This window comes from Melozone crissalis, unplaced genomic scaffold (assembly GCF_028551555.1).
Source record: "Melozone crissalis strain CALT ecotype California unplaced genomic scaffold, PUWL_Pcris_2 ptg000013l_1, whole genome shotgun sequence".
Lineage (NCBI taxonomy): Eukaryota > Metazoa > Chordata > Aves > Passeriformes > Passerellidae > Melozone > Melozone crissalis.
This window is the reverse complement of record NW_026535791.1, coordinates 40,620,458-40,637,195: the sequence shown is the minus strand read 5'-3', so window position 1 is coordinate 40,637,195 and position 16,738 is coordinate 40,620,458. Positions and strand designations below refer to the sequence as shown.

At 39.8% G+C, this 16,738-nt stretch overlaps 1 protein-coding gene across 1 annotated transcript; it reads right to left on the bottom strand.

Annotated features, from left to right (window-relative positions):
- Positions 1-3,320: 3,320 nt before the first annotated feature.
- LOC128934596 (arylsulfatase D-like) lies at positions 3,321-16,510 on the bottom strand. The gene is given in 12 exon segments (XM_054272317.1): positions 3,321-3,676; positions 7,439-7,560; positions 8,366-8,528; positions 9,940-10,074; positions 11,648-11,784; positions 12,642-13,065; positions 13,879-14,001; positions 14,910-15,031; positions 15,773-15,913; positions 16,183-16,295; positions 16,297-16,318; positions 16,320-16,510. Coding segments are annotated over 12 exon segments (2,049 nt in total).
- Between the last annotated feature and the right edge of the window lie 228 nt (positions 16,511-16,738).

Here is a 16,738-nt window from a genome sequence, read left to right as displayed (position 1 = left end):
TTTTAAGATACATTTAGCTTTAGACAGTGAAAGGAACTTAGGGGTGAAAATAGTTTTCTCTCCTGTCCTCTCTGTTTTTTGAAGTGACATGCTTCCAATTCAGGAATTTCCTGTTGCTTTCCTCTCCTTCTTGCCTGCAGATCCTCTGTGTGCATTGTCTGCCCTCTCCCTCTCTGTGTGGGAAAAGCACTTTTCCTTGTGCCTGGCTGAGGTCACCTAAAAGTTGACAAAAGCAGGTTCTCTATGCTGCCAGCCCTAATTTCTCCTCCTCCTGCCTGAAAGTGCCTCTGCTTTTCCACAGATGCTAGCCGAGATAAAATTATCTGTTTGGAAAAGGCAACATGGGTATCTACGTGACTCCTCAGCATCTGACTTTATACAGCAGTTCAGCAAATTTAATTTGCAGAGGAAAGAGCAGTTAGACCAATGTTTAATGTTTAAATTTATACAGGGTGATTTTTTTCACAGTGTGTTTAGAGGTTGAGTTCTGGGTCTTGCTGATGTACTGGCCTGCCTAGTCTGGCTTCCTGAAGTTTGGGTCTATGCTTGCATGCTGAGTGGGTGCATGATCACCATCCCACCCCCTGGTAAGTGCTCTCATCATGGCCTAGTGTGGGACTGGGCATGTTCTTGTGTGTAAGTCATAGAACATGCTGAGTTGGAAAGGACCCAGCATGATCACTGGGTCTACCTCCTGGCCCTGTGCAGGACATCCCAAGAGTCACACCATGGGCCCAATAGCATTGTTCAAGTGCTGTTTGAACTCAGACAGGCTTTGTGCTGTGACCACTTGCGTGGGGAACCTGTTCCAGTGCTCAAACAACTTCTGTGTGAAAAACTTTTTCCTGATATTTAACCTAATGATTGGAGAGGGTGAGTGGGGAAGCCAGTGAAGCGACCTGAGAAAAGACTTATCCTTGTACTTAACTGATAATGTAGATGTTACTGAGCTGGCTGGCTTGAGAGCTTTTGGCTTTGTTCCCAACTGAGCAGTAGGATTTGTCCTCCATCTCTGAATCAGCCAAACTGGCTTTAAAACATGTGATCTTTTATGCTCTTTTCTCCCTGCATGAATCCAGTGAAATGCAGCTGCTCTGGTTTAAGTCCCTGTCAGCCACAGAGAAGTGTCAAATCTGACAAGTGTGTAGCAATGCTGGTGCAAATTTAAACACTATCAGGAAGTGAGAACAAACATATTTTTGGATGCTGCTATTAAGTGTGACATTGAGGCATCCAATCAGTTCATTTTCATGCATGCTCTATGATTTCTGTGAAGTGTTTTCCACGTAACTGTCTTCTTGACCTTTTAGAGAAAAGGTGAAATGGCAAATAACCTGGAGAACTGTCTGGTCAGCTATTTAGAGACTTGCATTTGGTGTTGCATCATGGTCACAACCTATGCTCTTTAAACAGCAGTGACTCACCCCACCACAAACCAGCACACTAAGGTGTCAGTCAGGAGGTTCCCTGAAACACTGAACAGGGTGCATAATCCAGACATGCATCCTCTTTTGTCCCAAAGCTGGTTAAAGGGATCTGATGGGGCAGCTCAGGAGCTGAGAGAGAGACTTGCTATGGGCCTTCTTGTCTCTTTTGTTTCTAAAAGACAGAAATTTACACACAGGCAACCTTGGTCCTTAATAGAGCTGCACAGGTGTGGCGCCTTGAGACAGCAAGCTTTAAGGAAACATGTCACCTGCAGTACCTGCTCTGCAGCTCTTACCATCCCTTGATACTATTTAAAGCCTGGGTGACCATTACCTGTATAGCAGGAGCTGAATATAGAGTGTTCAGGAAGACTTTGAAGTTTGAATCTGAGTCTCTTGCCCACAATCTACTTTTTTGGGGGAGGAAAAAATACAGGAACCTCCATTTGAAAATCTCATTTGACACAAAATCCCTGCAAGAGCATGGTTAGGATTATATCTTGAGAGATGAATTTATTTAACCTAAGGGCAGCAAGAGAGGATTAGGTATTTTAATACCCTCCTTTCCCCTAATGACTGTACAGAGTGCTGACACTTCTTTGGCTTGGGGAAGATGACCTGTATACAGAAGTGATGAGACTGTGAGGTGAATTTTTTTTCAACATCTTCTACTGAAAACATAGTGTTATTTCACTAAACAAAGAATATTTTTCGGAGGTATAATGGCATTCCTATGAAATCAGGAATGAAATTCCTACTCAAGTAGGACATGCAGGCTTATGAAGTGGTTTCACAGATAGGTCGCAAATTTTGCAATCTTGTCAAGGCAGCGGGGTGATGATTTTCAATGCTCTCACAAGTGAGATGACCTAACTACATGGAAAACACATATCAGTAAGAATTGCTGTGGTTTAACATTTCAGAGTAGCTAGGTACTGTGAGGGGACAGTATGTAAGAAAATATAGTGCAGGAGGTAGTCTCACCCCTGAGGAGTTGCAGCTGTACTAATCACCAAAGATTAGGAACAGGCCTGCCCTTAACAGGCCACAGCTGTGTCCAATAAGAAGACAAATGCTACAAAACAGTGGGTTAGGTGGTTGAAGAGAGTTGGAGTTTGTTGGTTTTGCTGTGAAGAAGGAGTCAGTGCTGTGAGAATCTGCACATGAGAAATCACTGAGAAGGTATGGGAGCTGTGCAATAAGGTGACAACAAGATATTTTGTTACTGCTCTTGAGATGCTAACTAGTTATCTAATTTTTAAAATATCCTTGTCAGTTGAGTTTTCCCTGGGAAATCTTGCATGACAGACAAATAAATGCACAGATAATGAGGCAAAAAAATGCTGTAATTTAATAAGTGCTTATTTCTGAGAGGCCAATACATTTTGGTATATTTCCAAATTAAATGTGCAATTTTATTTTTCTTATTTTTTTCATTGTCATAATCCTTTCATTTTTGTGCAAAAGGTTAATTTTCATTAAAAACATAAGGCCTGAACAGGAATACCCTCTTGGGCTCAGTCCTGTTCTCTCAACAAGCATATTTCCTATACAGAAAATTGCTATTGAAAATTTGCTTTTCTATCTGTCATCATTTGCTTGAGTTGTGAGTCAGTAAGAAAATAAATTTTGATTCATTTATTTGGTATTTAATCCTGAATTATTCACTTGGCAGTTAGATTATACAGATGACCCCTAATTTTTTTAAACCACAGCCTTACTTATTTTCCATGGATAAGAGAAAATGTTGAAAAAAACCATTAGTGATTACTAATGTCCCTTTTAGTTATCCCAGTATAATTTAATCTTTACTCTCTTTATGACTGTAGTCATGTGAATGTGAAAAATTACCAATTTCTTTAAAGCTAGCTGTACTTTGACTTTGGTATTAGACTATGTTTTGTTATTTTCATTACACCAACAGAACGGGAATGTGCCACAGCATGGCTGCAGCCACGGCTTCCATATATTATTGTAAGGAGAGAGCTGTTGTGGGACTGGAGTCAGAGTCTTGAGATGCTCTTCCACAGCTCCTCTCATTCTCCTCACCACAGTGTCAAACAAGGGCTCAGTGTCAGCTGAAAGAGGATTTGCCTCAGACGGATCTTGTGAGAGATTGAACAGCAGTGGAGGGTCATGATGGATTACCCCATCCCCGAAACATGGACAAATTCCTCTTCTAAAACAGGCCCCAGAGGCTTCTGGCTGAAATACTGGAGTGGCATAATGAGCTTTCCATACGGTGCCACCTGTCACAGGAGAAGCACATTTGAACAACTTAATGTCATTAGGAGCTGGGGGGTGGTCCCTGAAAGGCTGGTTCATGTTTAAGTGATCTGTTGTTCCAAGGGGAGTTTTATGTCATGGTTATTGCATACAGGGAAAAGGTGTTTGGAAGCTGGCAGGGATTCAAGTGGTTTTTTTGGTTCTCAGTTACACCTTGGCTCTGGGTACTGTGTGCAGTATACCGGTGGTTAGCCCAACAGCTTCAGTAGAGATGAAGTCTGCCACTTTCTTGTTCCCCTTTAAAACTTTTCATGCCTCTTGGAGGTGGGAAAATGGAGAATGTAGGCCCCAGTTTCTGGGTGTATCTATTGATAGATTGTTCTTCTTCTGGCTCTGTACATCTGAGTGAAGAAGTACATTTAGGCAGAAACTAACCACAGTTTATTTCTCTCCTCATGTACCAGCACACTTCCAAAAACGGTAGTAAGTGCAGGTCTTTAAAACAGAAAAATCTGGTGTCTAGTTTTTAAGTTAACATGAAGAAGTCAAATAGCTTGCAGCTTTAGAGCTTGTACTTCATCAAGCTCTTGTACTGACCATGGGATAAGCACAGGTTTGCAACTTGTGGTGAAAAAGTGGTAAATTACTAGGACTACAGCTGAATGTAGTCCTAGTACATTACTAGGACTTACTTTACATCAGGATATTTTACTTCTCCCTCCCTTCTCCTTTTTCTCCTATTCCTTACCTCACATTTAGAAAGCACTACACTGAACTCAGAGGTAAGGATGTGCCCAGCTAGAAGACAGCAATTAGACACTATGTCTGAAAAAGGAGATGAGAAGAAAGGGGACATTCACCACTTGGAGTCACTTCTGTGCTCAAAGCATTAAAGAGCTGACAACTACATTGTCCCTGCATGGAATTTTCTTTTTGATTCAATGGACTCAACTGAACTTTTCTTGCTTTTTTCTCTTGTGTCCAAAGCTGTTCTTTATCTCTGGAGCCTGCAGCTTTATTCTTCAGTCTCTCTCTTGTCACTACCCTAGAACAATTATCTTGTGAATAAATAGAATTTTAAAACTTCTTAAAAAGTGAAAGGGAACAAATAAGACATATTAAGGTTTAGGTAATATCTTAGATTAAAATATCCAGTTGCTGGCTAGCTGGCAGGTACTGTATTTCTTTATATTCACCACACAGTTTCCACATCCTGCTTCTGCACTTTTATGGAGGGATGCTGTCTCAATGGTTCTGAAATGTTTACTTGTAAGAAAATGAAAATAAATTTTAGGTATCCCCATTTCTGAAATTGTGAAAGGAAAAAAAAAATGTTTTCTGAAACAAAAAGGGTTAGAATGTCGTGGTGATATTGCTAAGGTTGTGGGTTCAGTCCCCAGATGGGTCATTTCCTTAAGGGTTGGACTTGATGATCCTTATGGGCCCTTTCTAGCTCAGACTATTATAGATCTGGAAATAAGGATGACAGCTTATGAGGGCAGACAGATACCCCTTATGTCTGTTTGAGTATTTGCTTTGTTGCTGGCTGGATGTCTGCTGCATCCTCAAGCGTATCCCTGTCTTGTTACCAAAATAATGTTTGTTTTGTGACGGAAGTGCAAGCATCCTCTGTGATATCAAGGTGCCTAGGGCATGGGATTTGCTGCTTCTGTCTGTTGGTCAGGGAGCATAGATATTTCTTCCAAGGAGTTAGACAAGCACTCCCTGGGACATGCTTTTTTTTCTGAGTATCTAGCTCTAGTTAGAATGCTGTTGTGATATTACTAAAATAACCCTTTATTACATGAGATGGACACATGGACTTCCCTAGATGTACATAGAATTAATGATCAGTGCTCAGAAAAACTGAACTAAGTATTCATTCTTTTCCATAAATAATTAAGCTGAATTCTTTATAATCTATACACTATATGGCAATTTGGAATAGTGAGTGTAGGGTGTCTGGAGAGAACTGTTCTGATTCTGCTAAATTTTAACATTCAATTTTCACAGCTGCAAATTACTGGAGTTGCAGAGTGGGAGACAGACAAGTACTTGTTAGTTCACTTAGAAGGATAGAGAGAGGCTGATTCTAATTAACCTGTTTTGGTGAGCTGAGTAGACAGCTGGGTTACGGAAGGATAAAAGAAAAGAAAAAAGATAGTAGAAATCAGTGCTGATAAAAGCAGTGGGGGTTTCACACATCTCCAAGAGGGATATAAAATTTTCCACTGACAGAATCTGAAGGGTGCATGTGCATGTTGGGGCAGTGTGTTAATTTAATATATCCAAGGGAAAGGAAACCTGCTGCTTCAATCCAAACGTATCTCAAACCCATCTCGTAACAATCAATCAGTTTAATGAGCAGAAAGAAATGGACTGTCACTAATAAGACTTATGGTGCAGAAGTAAAAGAAAGGACTCTTTTTAACATAGACACAAAGGATTCTTCTGGCTTCAGGGAAGGCCTTAAATGGTGGGTCCTGCCTGGGTGACATCAAGACACAATGGCTTGATATCTAGGTATCTAGGCTGCTCAAGAGACAGATGTTAATAAATAAGTGATGATAATAAAAGATGGTAATAAATAAGTAATGTGAGTGTGACATACTTGTAAAATGAACTGAAACAGCCTGGTCTGTCAGCCCAATCAGAAGAAACTGCAGTTGCAGCAAAAAACCAAAATTTTTGGCCTGGCTGAAAGCTGAGCTACATATTTGATTAGCTGGTGTTTTATATGCAGAACATGGTACTGTTTTTAGGCCCCTTGCCATAAACTGTTCAATGAGAAAAAATGTAGAAAGGCATACATAAGAAATCTAAATGTGCACATGGTTTCATTGGAATATGAAATGCCACAAAATTCACCTTGCATCTGCATGTTGTATGCATAGCTACTTAAGTAGAACTCATATAGTTTAGAAGAACAAGAAATGTAATTTAGGCAAGGAAAACATCAGGAGAACCTGAAAAGCAATTCTTCAAACGCCCCATCTGATTTGAGTATGAATTTAGCCTCTCCCTAAGGAAGTGTGGCATGACTCTTCCAGCAGGAATATTATCCAGGAATTAGGGCAGTCAGACAGATTTCTCTGCCGAGAAACATTCTGTGTTTTAAAAAAATGGTGTGCAATACAGAGAAATAAAGAGAGATCTCTAAGAGTAATAAGAGATTCTTGAAGCTCTATATAGGAAGCAAATCCCTTCATCTCAGGTGAGGCAAGACAACAAACAATGAGGCCTTGCAGAAGAACTGAGAGTTTGAGACAATTAGTGAATTCTATACATATATATGTGTATATGCATATTTTTACATTATATTCTATGGGAAGCTAGAGGATGTTGCATCATTTCTGGCCTGCAGGAGGGGGATGTTGTCACAGACATATTTAATGAAAAATCCTTTTGCCAGGATTTTTCTCCTGAGAAGCTGAGAGGCCTCAGAAACAAAATGTAAACAATGATTATTTACTGCCGTGGAATGCAACAGGTGCATCTTTGATTGGTCTCATGTGGTTATTTTTAATTAATGGCCAATCACAGTCCAGCTCTCTCGGACTCTCTGGTCAGTCTCAAGATTTTATTATTCATTCTATTCCTTTCCTTGCTAGCCTTCTGAAATATTTTCTTCTATTCTTTAGTGTAGTTTTAGTATATAATTTTCTTTTAATATAATATAGATAATAAGATAATAAACCAGCCTTCTGAGACATGGAGTCAAGATTTTCATCTCTTCCCTGGTCCTGGGCCCCCTGCGAGCACCACCACGGGACGTTTGTACTCACTGTGCTTCTGGTGCCAGCGCGCTGCGTGCAGGAACACCCCGCAGTAGTGGAACAGGAACTCGTGCCTGGAGTGCTGCTCTGTCCCCTGCAGCAGGGGCAGCAAGGTGTGCCCGTCCATGGCCCTGATGGAGAGCACCAGAGTCACCAGACAGATTCAGAATTTTAACTCTGCAGCTGAAGCATGAGCTGTGCTCCCTCTCTGTGTGCAGCATTAGGATTTCAAATGTCATCACTAAACCAAGGTGCTGTTCAGCTAATGAGCCCTGAGATTTTTAATTGGATGAATGTGTGGAGCCCAGTAATTAGCAGCTACTAGAAGTTTTTGCATTTACAGCTGGTTCACATATCCTGCCTGGGGAGATCAGACACCATTACTGTAATTTTCCTGGAAGTGATAACAATAGTGAGGGCATGGTTCACAGGTTTTAATTTTGCCACCTGAAATAGAAAGCGCTGACAGCTCTGTGAGCTCCAGGCTTTGTAAAAGTAATTTTAAAAAAAGAAGCCACTTACTGAACTACGTAGCAATTCAGTTACAATCTGGGTTGTCACTGGGTTTAGTTGCAGTTTACCAGTACTTCTGTGCTTTTTGCTGAATTGGCTTAGCCACCCACACTTTCACGTGTCCTTTAGAGAAGCCTGTTTTTTTCAGTCATCCTTGTGTCCCAAACCAACCAAGTTGCTTTTCAGTGATAGGAGAACTGAGTTATCTAAATGACCCTTGATCAAAAATATGTTGTTTTTTTCTTTGCCTTTTTCACATAAGCAGACAAGATGGGGAAAGCTGTGCAGAAAAAAAAAAACTAGATAATTGCCTGGTTTAGAAACAAAGAAAATTTAAGGTGTGGCTGTTAGATACATGACACAGTCAGCTTCTGTCTGAATAAAGAAAGAGAAGCAATATGATTTATGAAGCCCCCTCTGTACCTGTCCTCAGGCACTGTCCCTCCAGCCAGTTGAACTACTGTAGGATAAATGTCCATAAGGCTCGTGGGTTCATCGGTGACTGTCCCCGCAGGCAACACTCCTGGCCACCTAACTATGCCTGGAACACGGATTCCTCCTTCCCAGCCTCCCATTCCTTTTCCGCCTGTTACAGAAGAGGGAGAGGTATCAAAAAGATAAAAGTATAGAAGATAACAGATGTTTATTGTGCATGTATAGGAAAATGTTTTAAAACTTTTAGGGTATTTCATGCACCTTTAATGAAAACACACTAAATCCTGGAAACCAGTAGGCTGTCGTTCCGCAGTGCCTCTTCTCATTATTTGTATCTGTGTCTTATTTATCTGCTTGTTTTTAATATGCAGTTACCAATAGCAAGAGTGAGTTTTACAGATATTTATTAGTTAAGCTGTATTTTTAAATTTTGTCAGTTTGTCTCTCTGGGATATCCCCTGTTCTGCTGTATGTGGACATAAATAGTAATGTCTTTCTATTGTTGATATCTAAATTGATATTGTATCCCCTCTCACCTTCTCTCTAAGCAGGCATGATTTCAGCGTTGTCCTCTCATCCTGAACTCCCCAGTCACATTTCTCTTTCCCTCTGGACTCTCTTGTTACTAATACACTTATGTTCAGCTAGTGGAAGTGAATTCCTTAGATTAGTTTGTAAGCTATTCAAGTGAGCCTCTTTTGCATCTTTTACTGGCATGGAATCTTCAAATCAAGAACTGAAGGCTAATTTTACATTTAGGACTGTGTGTGGGAGGATCCCAGCTGTATCAAACATTGCTTGTGTGGCTCATCAAGTAACTTAGTACTAGACAATGTTCATTGTGATGCTGAGCAAGGTCAACAAGCATATGACCCTTCTTCTGTAGGGAAACTTGTGATGGATGCAGCTTTCAGTCTTCATTATACAGTAAGTGCCAAGCTGCCCAAAATGTCACAGTGGCTTTTCAAGGTTTAGTAAATCTGGAGGAAGCACATACAAGAGATTCCAGAGAGCTTTTGTCACTGTGTTGCAAGCCAGTCATAGAGAGTGTAGAAGAAACTTATATAGGATGGATGGGAAACTGGAGAACTACAGTAAGAAAAATAGGCATCATGATATCTGCCAGTGTTGACACAGATAATCAGTAGAGAGGAGCCTTTTGAAATTCAACACAGGTAAATGCAGGGACCTCCATCTTGGGAAGGACAACCCCATGCCCCATTACAGGCTGGGGCTGACCTGCTGGAAAGCAGCTCTGCAGAGAAGGATCTGGGTGTGCTGGTGTAGAGCAAGTGCTCCCTGAGCCAGCAGTGTGCCCTTGGGGCCAAAAAGAGCAAAGGGTGTCCTGGTGTGCATGAGGAAGAGCATTGCCAGCAGATTGAGGGAAGTGGTCCTGCCCCTCTACTCAGCCCCAGCCCTATGAATAGCAGATGTTATTCTTTTTTTCAGCTCTACAATCCTAGATTATAATCCCATCATGTAGTTTATTAAATGTAGTCTGTTTGGGTATATTTTTTCTTTAAGAGGAAGTCTTATGCATGTACAAACTACTACAATTTTACCTTTATATATTCCATTCCATCCACCCAACTGAGAATTTCCTCTGTGAGCCTCTAAGAATCCTCCATGATCAGATGCAAAATAAATGAAGGTGGTATTCTTCAAGTTCTCTTTGTCAATAACATCCAGAAGCCTGCCTATAAACAAAGCAAAACATCAGCAGATGCAGTCAGATTTTTTAGGTCTTGACTCTACATTCAGTGAAGACTGCATCTTTCCATTTGCCAAGACAAAGCTGATGAATGTTTATAACATTTGTGTCTGGTGTCTATAAAAACAGGAAAATAAAAAAAAATTGGAAAATAAATGAGTGATACTTTTATTCCAGCTACTCAAAATACTCTGTCAGCTTTGTTCTGTAGATTCTGCACCAATAATTGTCTTCACTATGTAGCCTCAAACATCTTGAAAATCTTAAATAATAGTGCTGCTCTGATTACTAACCATAGAAAACTGCTGCGTCTCACCAGGAACTGAACAAGGACTCTGAGACCAGGCTGCATACTGTCAACCAAAATAATTTCCTGATGTCAACAATAAAAACTTTATAGACTGCAATTCAAACCTAACTTCATAAGGAATGTTTTCTGCGCTGATCCCATCAAATGTTTATACAGAATGTGATTTATCTTCAATTAATTGTTTTCATCATCTTTTTCATCAAATATATTTGCCAAGGACAGCTTCCATACCTACAGGAGCAGCAGCAAAAGCTGAACTGCACAAGAAAAAAGCACAAGCCAGTGATCACCAATTTTGCTCAATCTCTTTTCCTTTCCTGTCTGTCCTTGGTGAAACTAGTTGTTGACCTTAACAAACACAAAAAAATGTTTCGATTGAGTCTAGGCATATTGGTTCTGAATTAGATCCTAAATCAAGAGCTATCCAGCTCTGGAAAGTTTTGTCGTCATTAGCTGCTGTCCTGTTTCAATTATATGTTATTTATATCTTGACTTCTGCTATCCATCTCTGCTTACAGAGCCTATGTTTGAAGGTGGCTGGTGCCAAAAGATGAAAGAGGAGCATGGCTGAGTCCTCTGGTTCAACTGGATCTTGTAGGAGTTTTCAGCCTGTCCATTGAAAGCAATCAGGTTCCTCTCAAATTACGATTTTGTAGACATGGTTTTGGGGGAAAAAGGTTCAGGAATTGAATTGTGGCCTTGGCAGGAGGCAATTACTTTGCTAATAGAGCCTTCATTTTTGACAAAATAGAAATAGCAGCTATCTCTCTCTCTCATTGAAAAGAAAAAAAACTAAGTAAAGGTTAGGTTTTTAAACCAAATTACACAGATAAAAATTTAACCTGATTGGTACTTAAGAGCCCAGATTATGAGCTGAGTTAATACAATTTATTAAGTGAAACTGCATATCTTTCTAACTTTTGGCTAGGAGAGGGTTCATACATTTTGATTAACAACATGATCAGGGACACATTTGGTTATTTGACTGCATTTAACACTTCAATGTAAAAGAATGTCATTAAAAAAAAGATACTGAACAAATCCTTACAAGAAAAGTTTAAACTTTCATCTTAATAAAATAAGAAAGATGTATTGTATGGTTGTGGTATGGCAATCTCTGAAATCAACTAAGTAACCAAGCTGAGTTCACTGATTTTTACATATGCCAAAAGGGAATTTGGTGATGACCCCTTTAATGCCTTTTCCACATCCAAGTGAATGAAGAATTTTCTTCAAGACCAGCACTTACCCACCATCCAGTCCATCTCCTCTACATTATCTCCATACAGGCCATGCCTGCTTCTTCCCTGAAACTTCTCTGTGGTAACGAGAGGGGTGTGAACATGTAAAAGGGAAATAAAGAGAAGAAATGGTCTATGCTTGTTTCTGAAATAAAAGAAAACAACAGTCATTTCTCTTCAAACTGTCGCTCAACCCAAAATATAACAGTGGTATTGCAGTTACTCTCTCAATTTATATTACATTGTTGAGATCTAAACAATTTTGACATCTTTTTGACTTTGAAATTTTGAGAAGCAGAGGGGATTAAAACATACTCCTCAAAGATGTTTTTTCTATATTAAGACCAAAACAGTAATGGGTCATTTCTTTTTTCCAGTTCCAAATTAGACATGCAGAATATTAAATAAAAAGCTGGAAGAGGTCATAGCCAAAAGACTAACACATTCCTGGATGTAAGGAGAACAGGACTCACTTGCCTAAACTTAAACATGGATGAGCATTGTGAGCACCTGAGGTGCCCTCATGGAAGAGGCAGATATCACCCACAGTGAAACTGTATTGCTTCAACATCAAGCCAGGTAGGATATCCTAGGAACCTGAGATTACCTATGCTCAAAGTTTTAGAGAAGGAATTTTTATTATCTCACATTTCCTTTAAAAAACAAACACACAACCCCTAAATCCTGAAAGAAATATGGATATGCTCAGATTTAACACACAAATACTTTTAAAGACTTAGCATTTCTTTTCCATTCCAGTTGAGGTTACTGACAATAAATGAAGGACACCTTTGAGGTTATAAACCACCCAACCGAAACCACAAAACTCACTATCACTCTCCTGTTTGTAAAACATTAACTTCCTATGACGCTTTGTATGACAGCCCATTCATCACCCTAGGATAATTTTTCTGTTCCTCCTGGCAGAAGGAACAGTATTTGGCCAGGACCCCTTTGTATTGCTTGTTCCCCCCATGTCTGCTCCTCACCTCTGCTGATTACCTTTCAACGAATGCAATTGCCTCCTTCAGCATATTAGAAGTAGTTTTTTGTAGGTTCATTGGTTGTTCAGTGATATCATGGTTTCTCATCAGGATACAGTTCCAGTGCTTGGTGAAACCATAGCTGGAGAACCAGGAGATGAAATGAAGGAGACCACAGATGGCCAAACAGATGATTATTTTCCATTTAACTGGGAATAAATTGGCGAGTTTTCCAATCACAAGAGTAAATACTGCAAGGATGATCATCTGAGTGTAAAACCAATATGTATCTTGCAAAGACTTGGCCAATTCAGGGTCATCTGAGCCTTGACACTCATTGAGAAGGGTAAAAGGCATGCCATAAAAATAATCAAAACCATGATTTAAAGGATGGTGGCAGTGATCATGGCGGGTTTTGCAGTTCACACCCATATGCCACTTCCCTGGAAATAAAAAGCAAAGATCTTAAATCCAGTATTAGGGTGTGTCTGCCTGTATTTCTCTGTTAAGGCGCAGCTAAGGAGGAGCTGGTGTGGAATGGGACAGACTCAGGGAGCAGCAGTGCAGTGACAGACATTGATGAGGTCCCCTCTCAGCCATCTCTTCTCAAGGCTGAACAGGCCCATCTCCCTCAGCCTTTCGTCATAAGAGAGATACTCCAGTCCCCTAATTATCTTCATTATTGATGAATAAGTTAAACAATACTGGGCTCAGTGCTTAGGGACACCGCTGGTGACAACTTTTCCCTGTGCCACTGATTGCAACACTCTGGGATCAGCTGTTCAGCCAGCTCTCAACCCACTTCCCCGTCCACTCATCCAGCCCACACTTCCAGAGTTTGCCTATTAGGATGTTGTGAGAGACAGTTTTAAAAACCTTGCTGAAGTTAGTATCATTAAGACCACTGTGCTGAAATTGATAAAATTAAGACCACTGCGGTGTCTGGGTGCCAACTGGCAGATGACATTTTTCTGCTCTTATACATCAGTAAATATCTCTGCTGGTTCATCCTAAAGCAATCTGTACTGGGCAAACAAGATTCTTTCCTTTGAATTTACTTCCCTTTGCAGTGTGTATTTATGTATTACACACACCTCATTTTGGATTTACCAGATATGCTGTATTCACATTTGACTTGTGGAAATGTTCTAAAAACCCTGCTGATTTTGAAAGTTGTGCATACAATAAAAATGTATTTACAGAAGCAACCTAATTAGAATAGCAAAAAATGAAAAGGCAACAACTTTGTTTCATACCTACAAGTGCTGTAGAATAACCTTGCTGGTGGAGTATTCTGGCAAAAGTGGTTTCATTCGGTGGGAGCCCCCCTGAACCACCGTTCCAGAAGAGAACCTGACGCTCAGTGCTGGATGCCATGCCTAGAGAGGAATAATGGCCTTTGAATGAAACAAGACAGACTTCAGATCTCCAGTCTTCTGAGATTGTGCTTTCTAATGAATGGGACTCAGTTGCCTAAGCCTAGTGCTTTTTTATAAGCTATTTCCTCTGCCCCAGGATATCTTGCTTGACCTCCAAAATTATGTCTTCTCCAAGTTCCATGTCATCACATGCTAGTCCAATACAGATGCCTCAGCCATGCTGGAGTGTCTACAAAGGACAGGAAGACACCTACATCTGGACATTATTTCTTACAATCAAAATTCTGTCAAAATATGATGTTGACAACAACAACAAAAAAAAGGCAGATCAGTTTTATTCAGAACAAAGCTTTACAGGGTTAGGGGAACACACTTCTGAAATGTACAGTTCATAATTAAATTTCCTTTTCAGCGAATCAGAGTCACATCAGAAACTCAGAAACTACACTGATTATTACTGCCATATGCAGTGGCTGAAGTCTTCTGTCATAAATTAACATGGCTGAAGTAAATCTGTTTTAAGACAAAATTGCTGAAAACTATTCTGCAGCCTGACACATTTCACTGGGAAAACGTTTGCCAGGATATCAAAAATACTACATTTAATATTATCCTAGTGCCACTGAACATAACATCATACAATTTTCTTCCTTCTTTTTCTGCCTCTGGGTGCTATACAGTGTTTGGATTTTTGCCTATTTCTGTGTTGTCATTTAGCCACACATAATGTGTTTTATATGGGGATTTTGCCATAGAAATCAATCATTCGTCATCTCTAACTTTTGCCCATTTTACTGAGACTCCAAATCCCAAGATTAATGGTTCTTTAACATGGTTTGTTTAAGGGGGATTTTTAATATCAACACTGACTAGACTAACTGCAGCAAACCATTGGAGAGAGGCCCAACCTGATCTGATGGGGTATCTGCCAGTCAGGAAGGCAGCTCTGCTGGGAGTACAGACAGCTGCTGCAGCAATGTGCTGAGTGAGTCTCACTCCATCCTTTGCCAGGCCATCAATGTTAGGGGTCCTAAAGAGAAAAGTCCCATCTTTTTATTACACAGAAATTCATGGCATGCTGCTCGTCCTAATTTTGTTGAGCATATCATCATCAAATTTACAAAAATGTCAGCTAGAAAGGTTCTGTGTTTTATGTATATTTTTGAGATGTCTTGACTCCTTAGAAATGAGACTTGCATGGGCATATGTGGTTTTATTAATAACTAAAAAAATATATATAGAGGAGAAACAAGGTATCTCAGGTATGTCCCACACCAAAATCCCATGCAGCAGAGGGAACAAGAGTTTGTTCACAACACAACATCCAAGAAAATAATAGGCCAGAACAAGGACACATCATTCTCTCAATAAATCTATATACAGATTGAAAACTGCACTAGGGATAAATAAATTGCATAGACTGACGTGTCATTTCATAAAAAGTCTACTAGAGTTGTTAACTGATAATAAACTCTAATCTCATTCCTCCATATTTCAACCCTGGAATTATGGGAATTTATGTATTATACTCATGCCTGACAAGTACAGTACACAGACACATTTGCAAAGTTCTAAGTCCCAGAAAGTTTCTCAAGCATGCCTGGATAATTATGACTCCAGTAGGAATTACTGTAGAACATGCATTTTGAACATAGTTTGAAAAGAAGTGTATCTAGATAAATGAATAACTTAATCATGAATTTAAATGCTAAGTATCATCAGTAGGTTTTTTTACATAAAGTTCACCAGGAAGGGAGAATTTAGTTCATACCTTATTGTATCATTGCCATAGCAACCCACATCTCCAATACCAAGGTCATCAGCCAGTATCAGCAAAAAGTTAGGTTTGGAAGGATTTGATACACAGGTTCTTGGAAACAGGCACAAAATTAGCCAAATGTTTAAGCATCTCCTAAAAGCAAAAGTAAAGAGGTAACATTACAAAAAAAAGCAGTTGTAAGTTTTACAATAGACTTTAAACTACTATTCTTAAAGTTTTACGGAGACTCAGTATAGACGCAAACAGGAACCAAAGAATGCCAGCAGATGGAGCTCCTGAATATGCACAGAAGTCCCTGAGTTTTATAATATTAGTATAATTTTCTGGGGTTATTATCATTATTACTATTATTGTTTCACACAAAAATTTTGTGTCTGACTTCTTTTTATTGACATTTGCACTGATCTCTGCAGATGATCCCAGCAGAATGAGTGGTTGGATAATTACAAGTCTCCCGAGGCACTCCTGTATGGAGCTGTAGGATGCTCCTGTTAAGGCTCCTGGAATGAGTTGGGACAGGAACACAAAGGTGATTGGACTGCTCATTATGGCAATGGCTTGATTGTGGCATTTACTGCATCCCCTGCTACACACAGTGTCTGGAAAGTGCTCCTTAAGCCTTGGGGCCACCTGCAAAATCAAGGTGCAGCAACAGGCTTTAACTTGATTATCTTCGTGAGAGACCCTGAGAACATCTCTGCACATTTTAGTTTCCAAAGTGTTTGCCATTGGAAGCTTACAGATCCTCACCTGAGGTAAAACACATGTGCCAGAACACATCTTCTGACTGCTACTTCATCAGCAGATACTACATTAGTTCATTAGCAGATATTACAATATGATCAATTATAGTGAGTGTACTGTACCATACACTATATACTCCTAAACCTCCATGTCTTATAAAAAGTAGGCTAATGGGCTTTGGAACACCAATAGAGCCAAACCTGTATTAGCTGC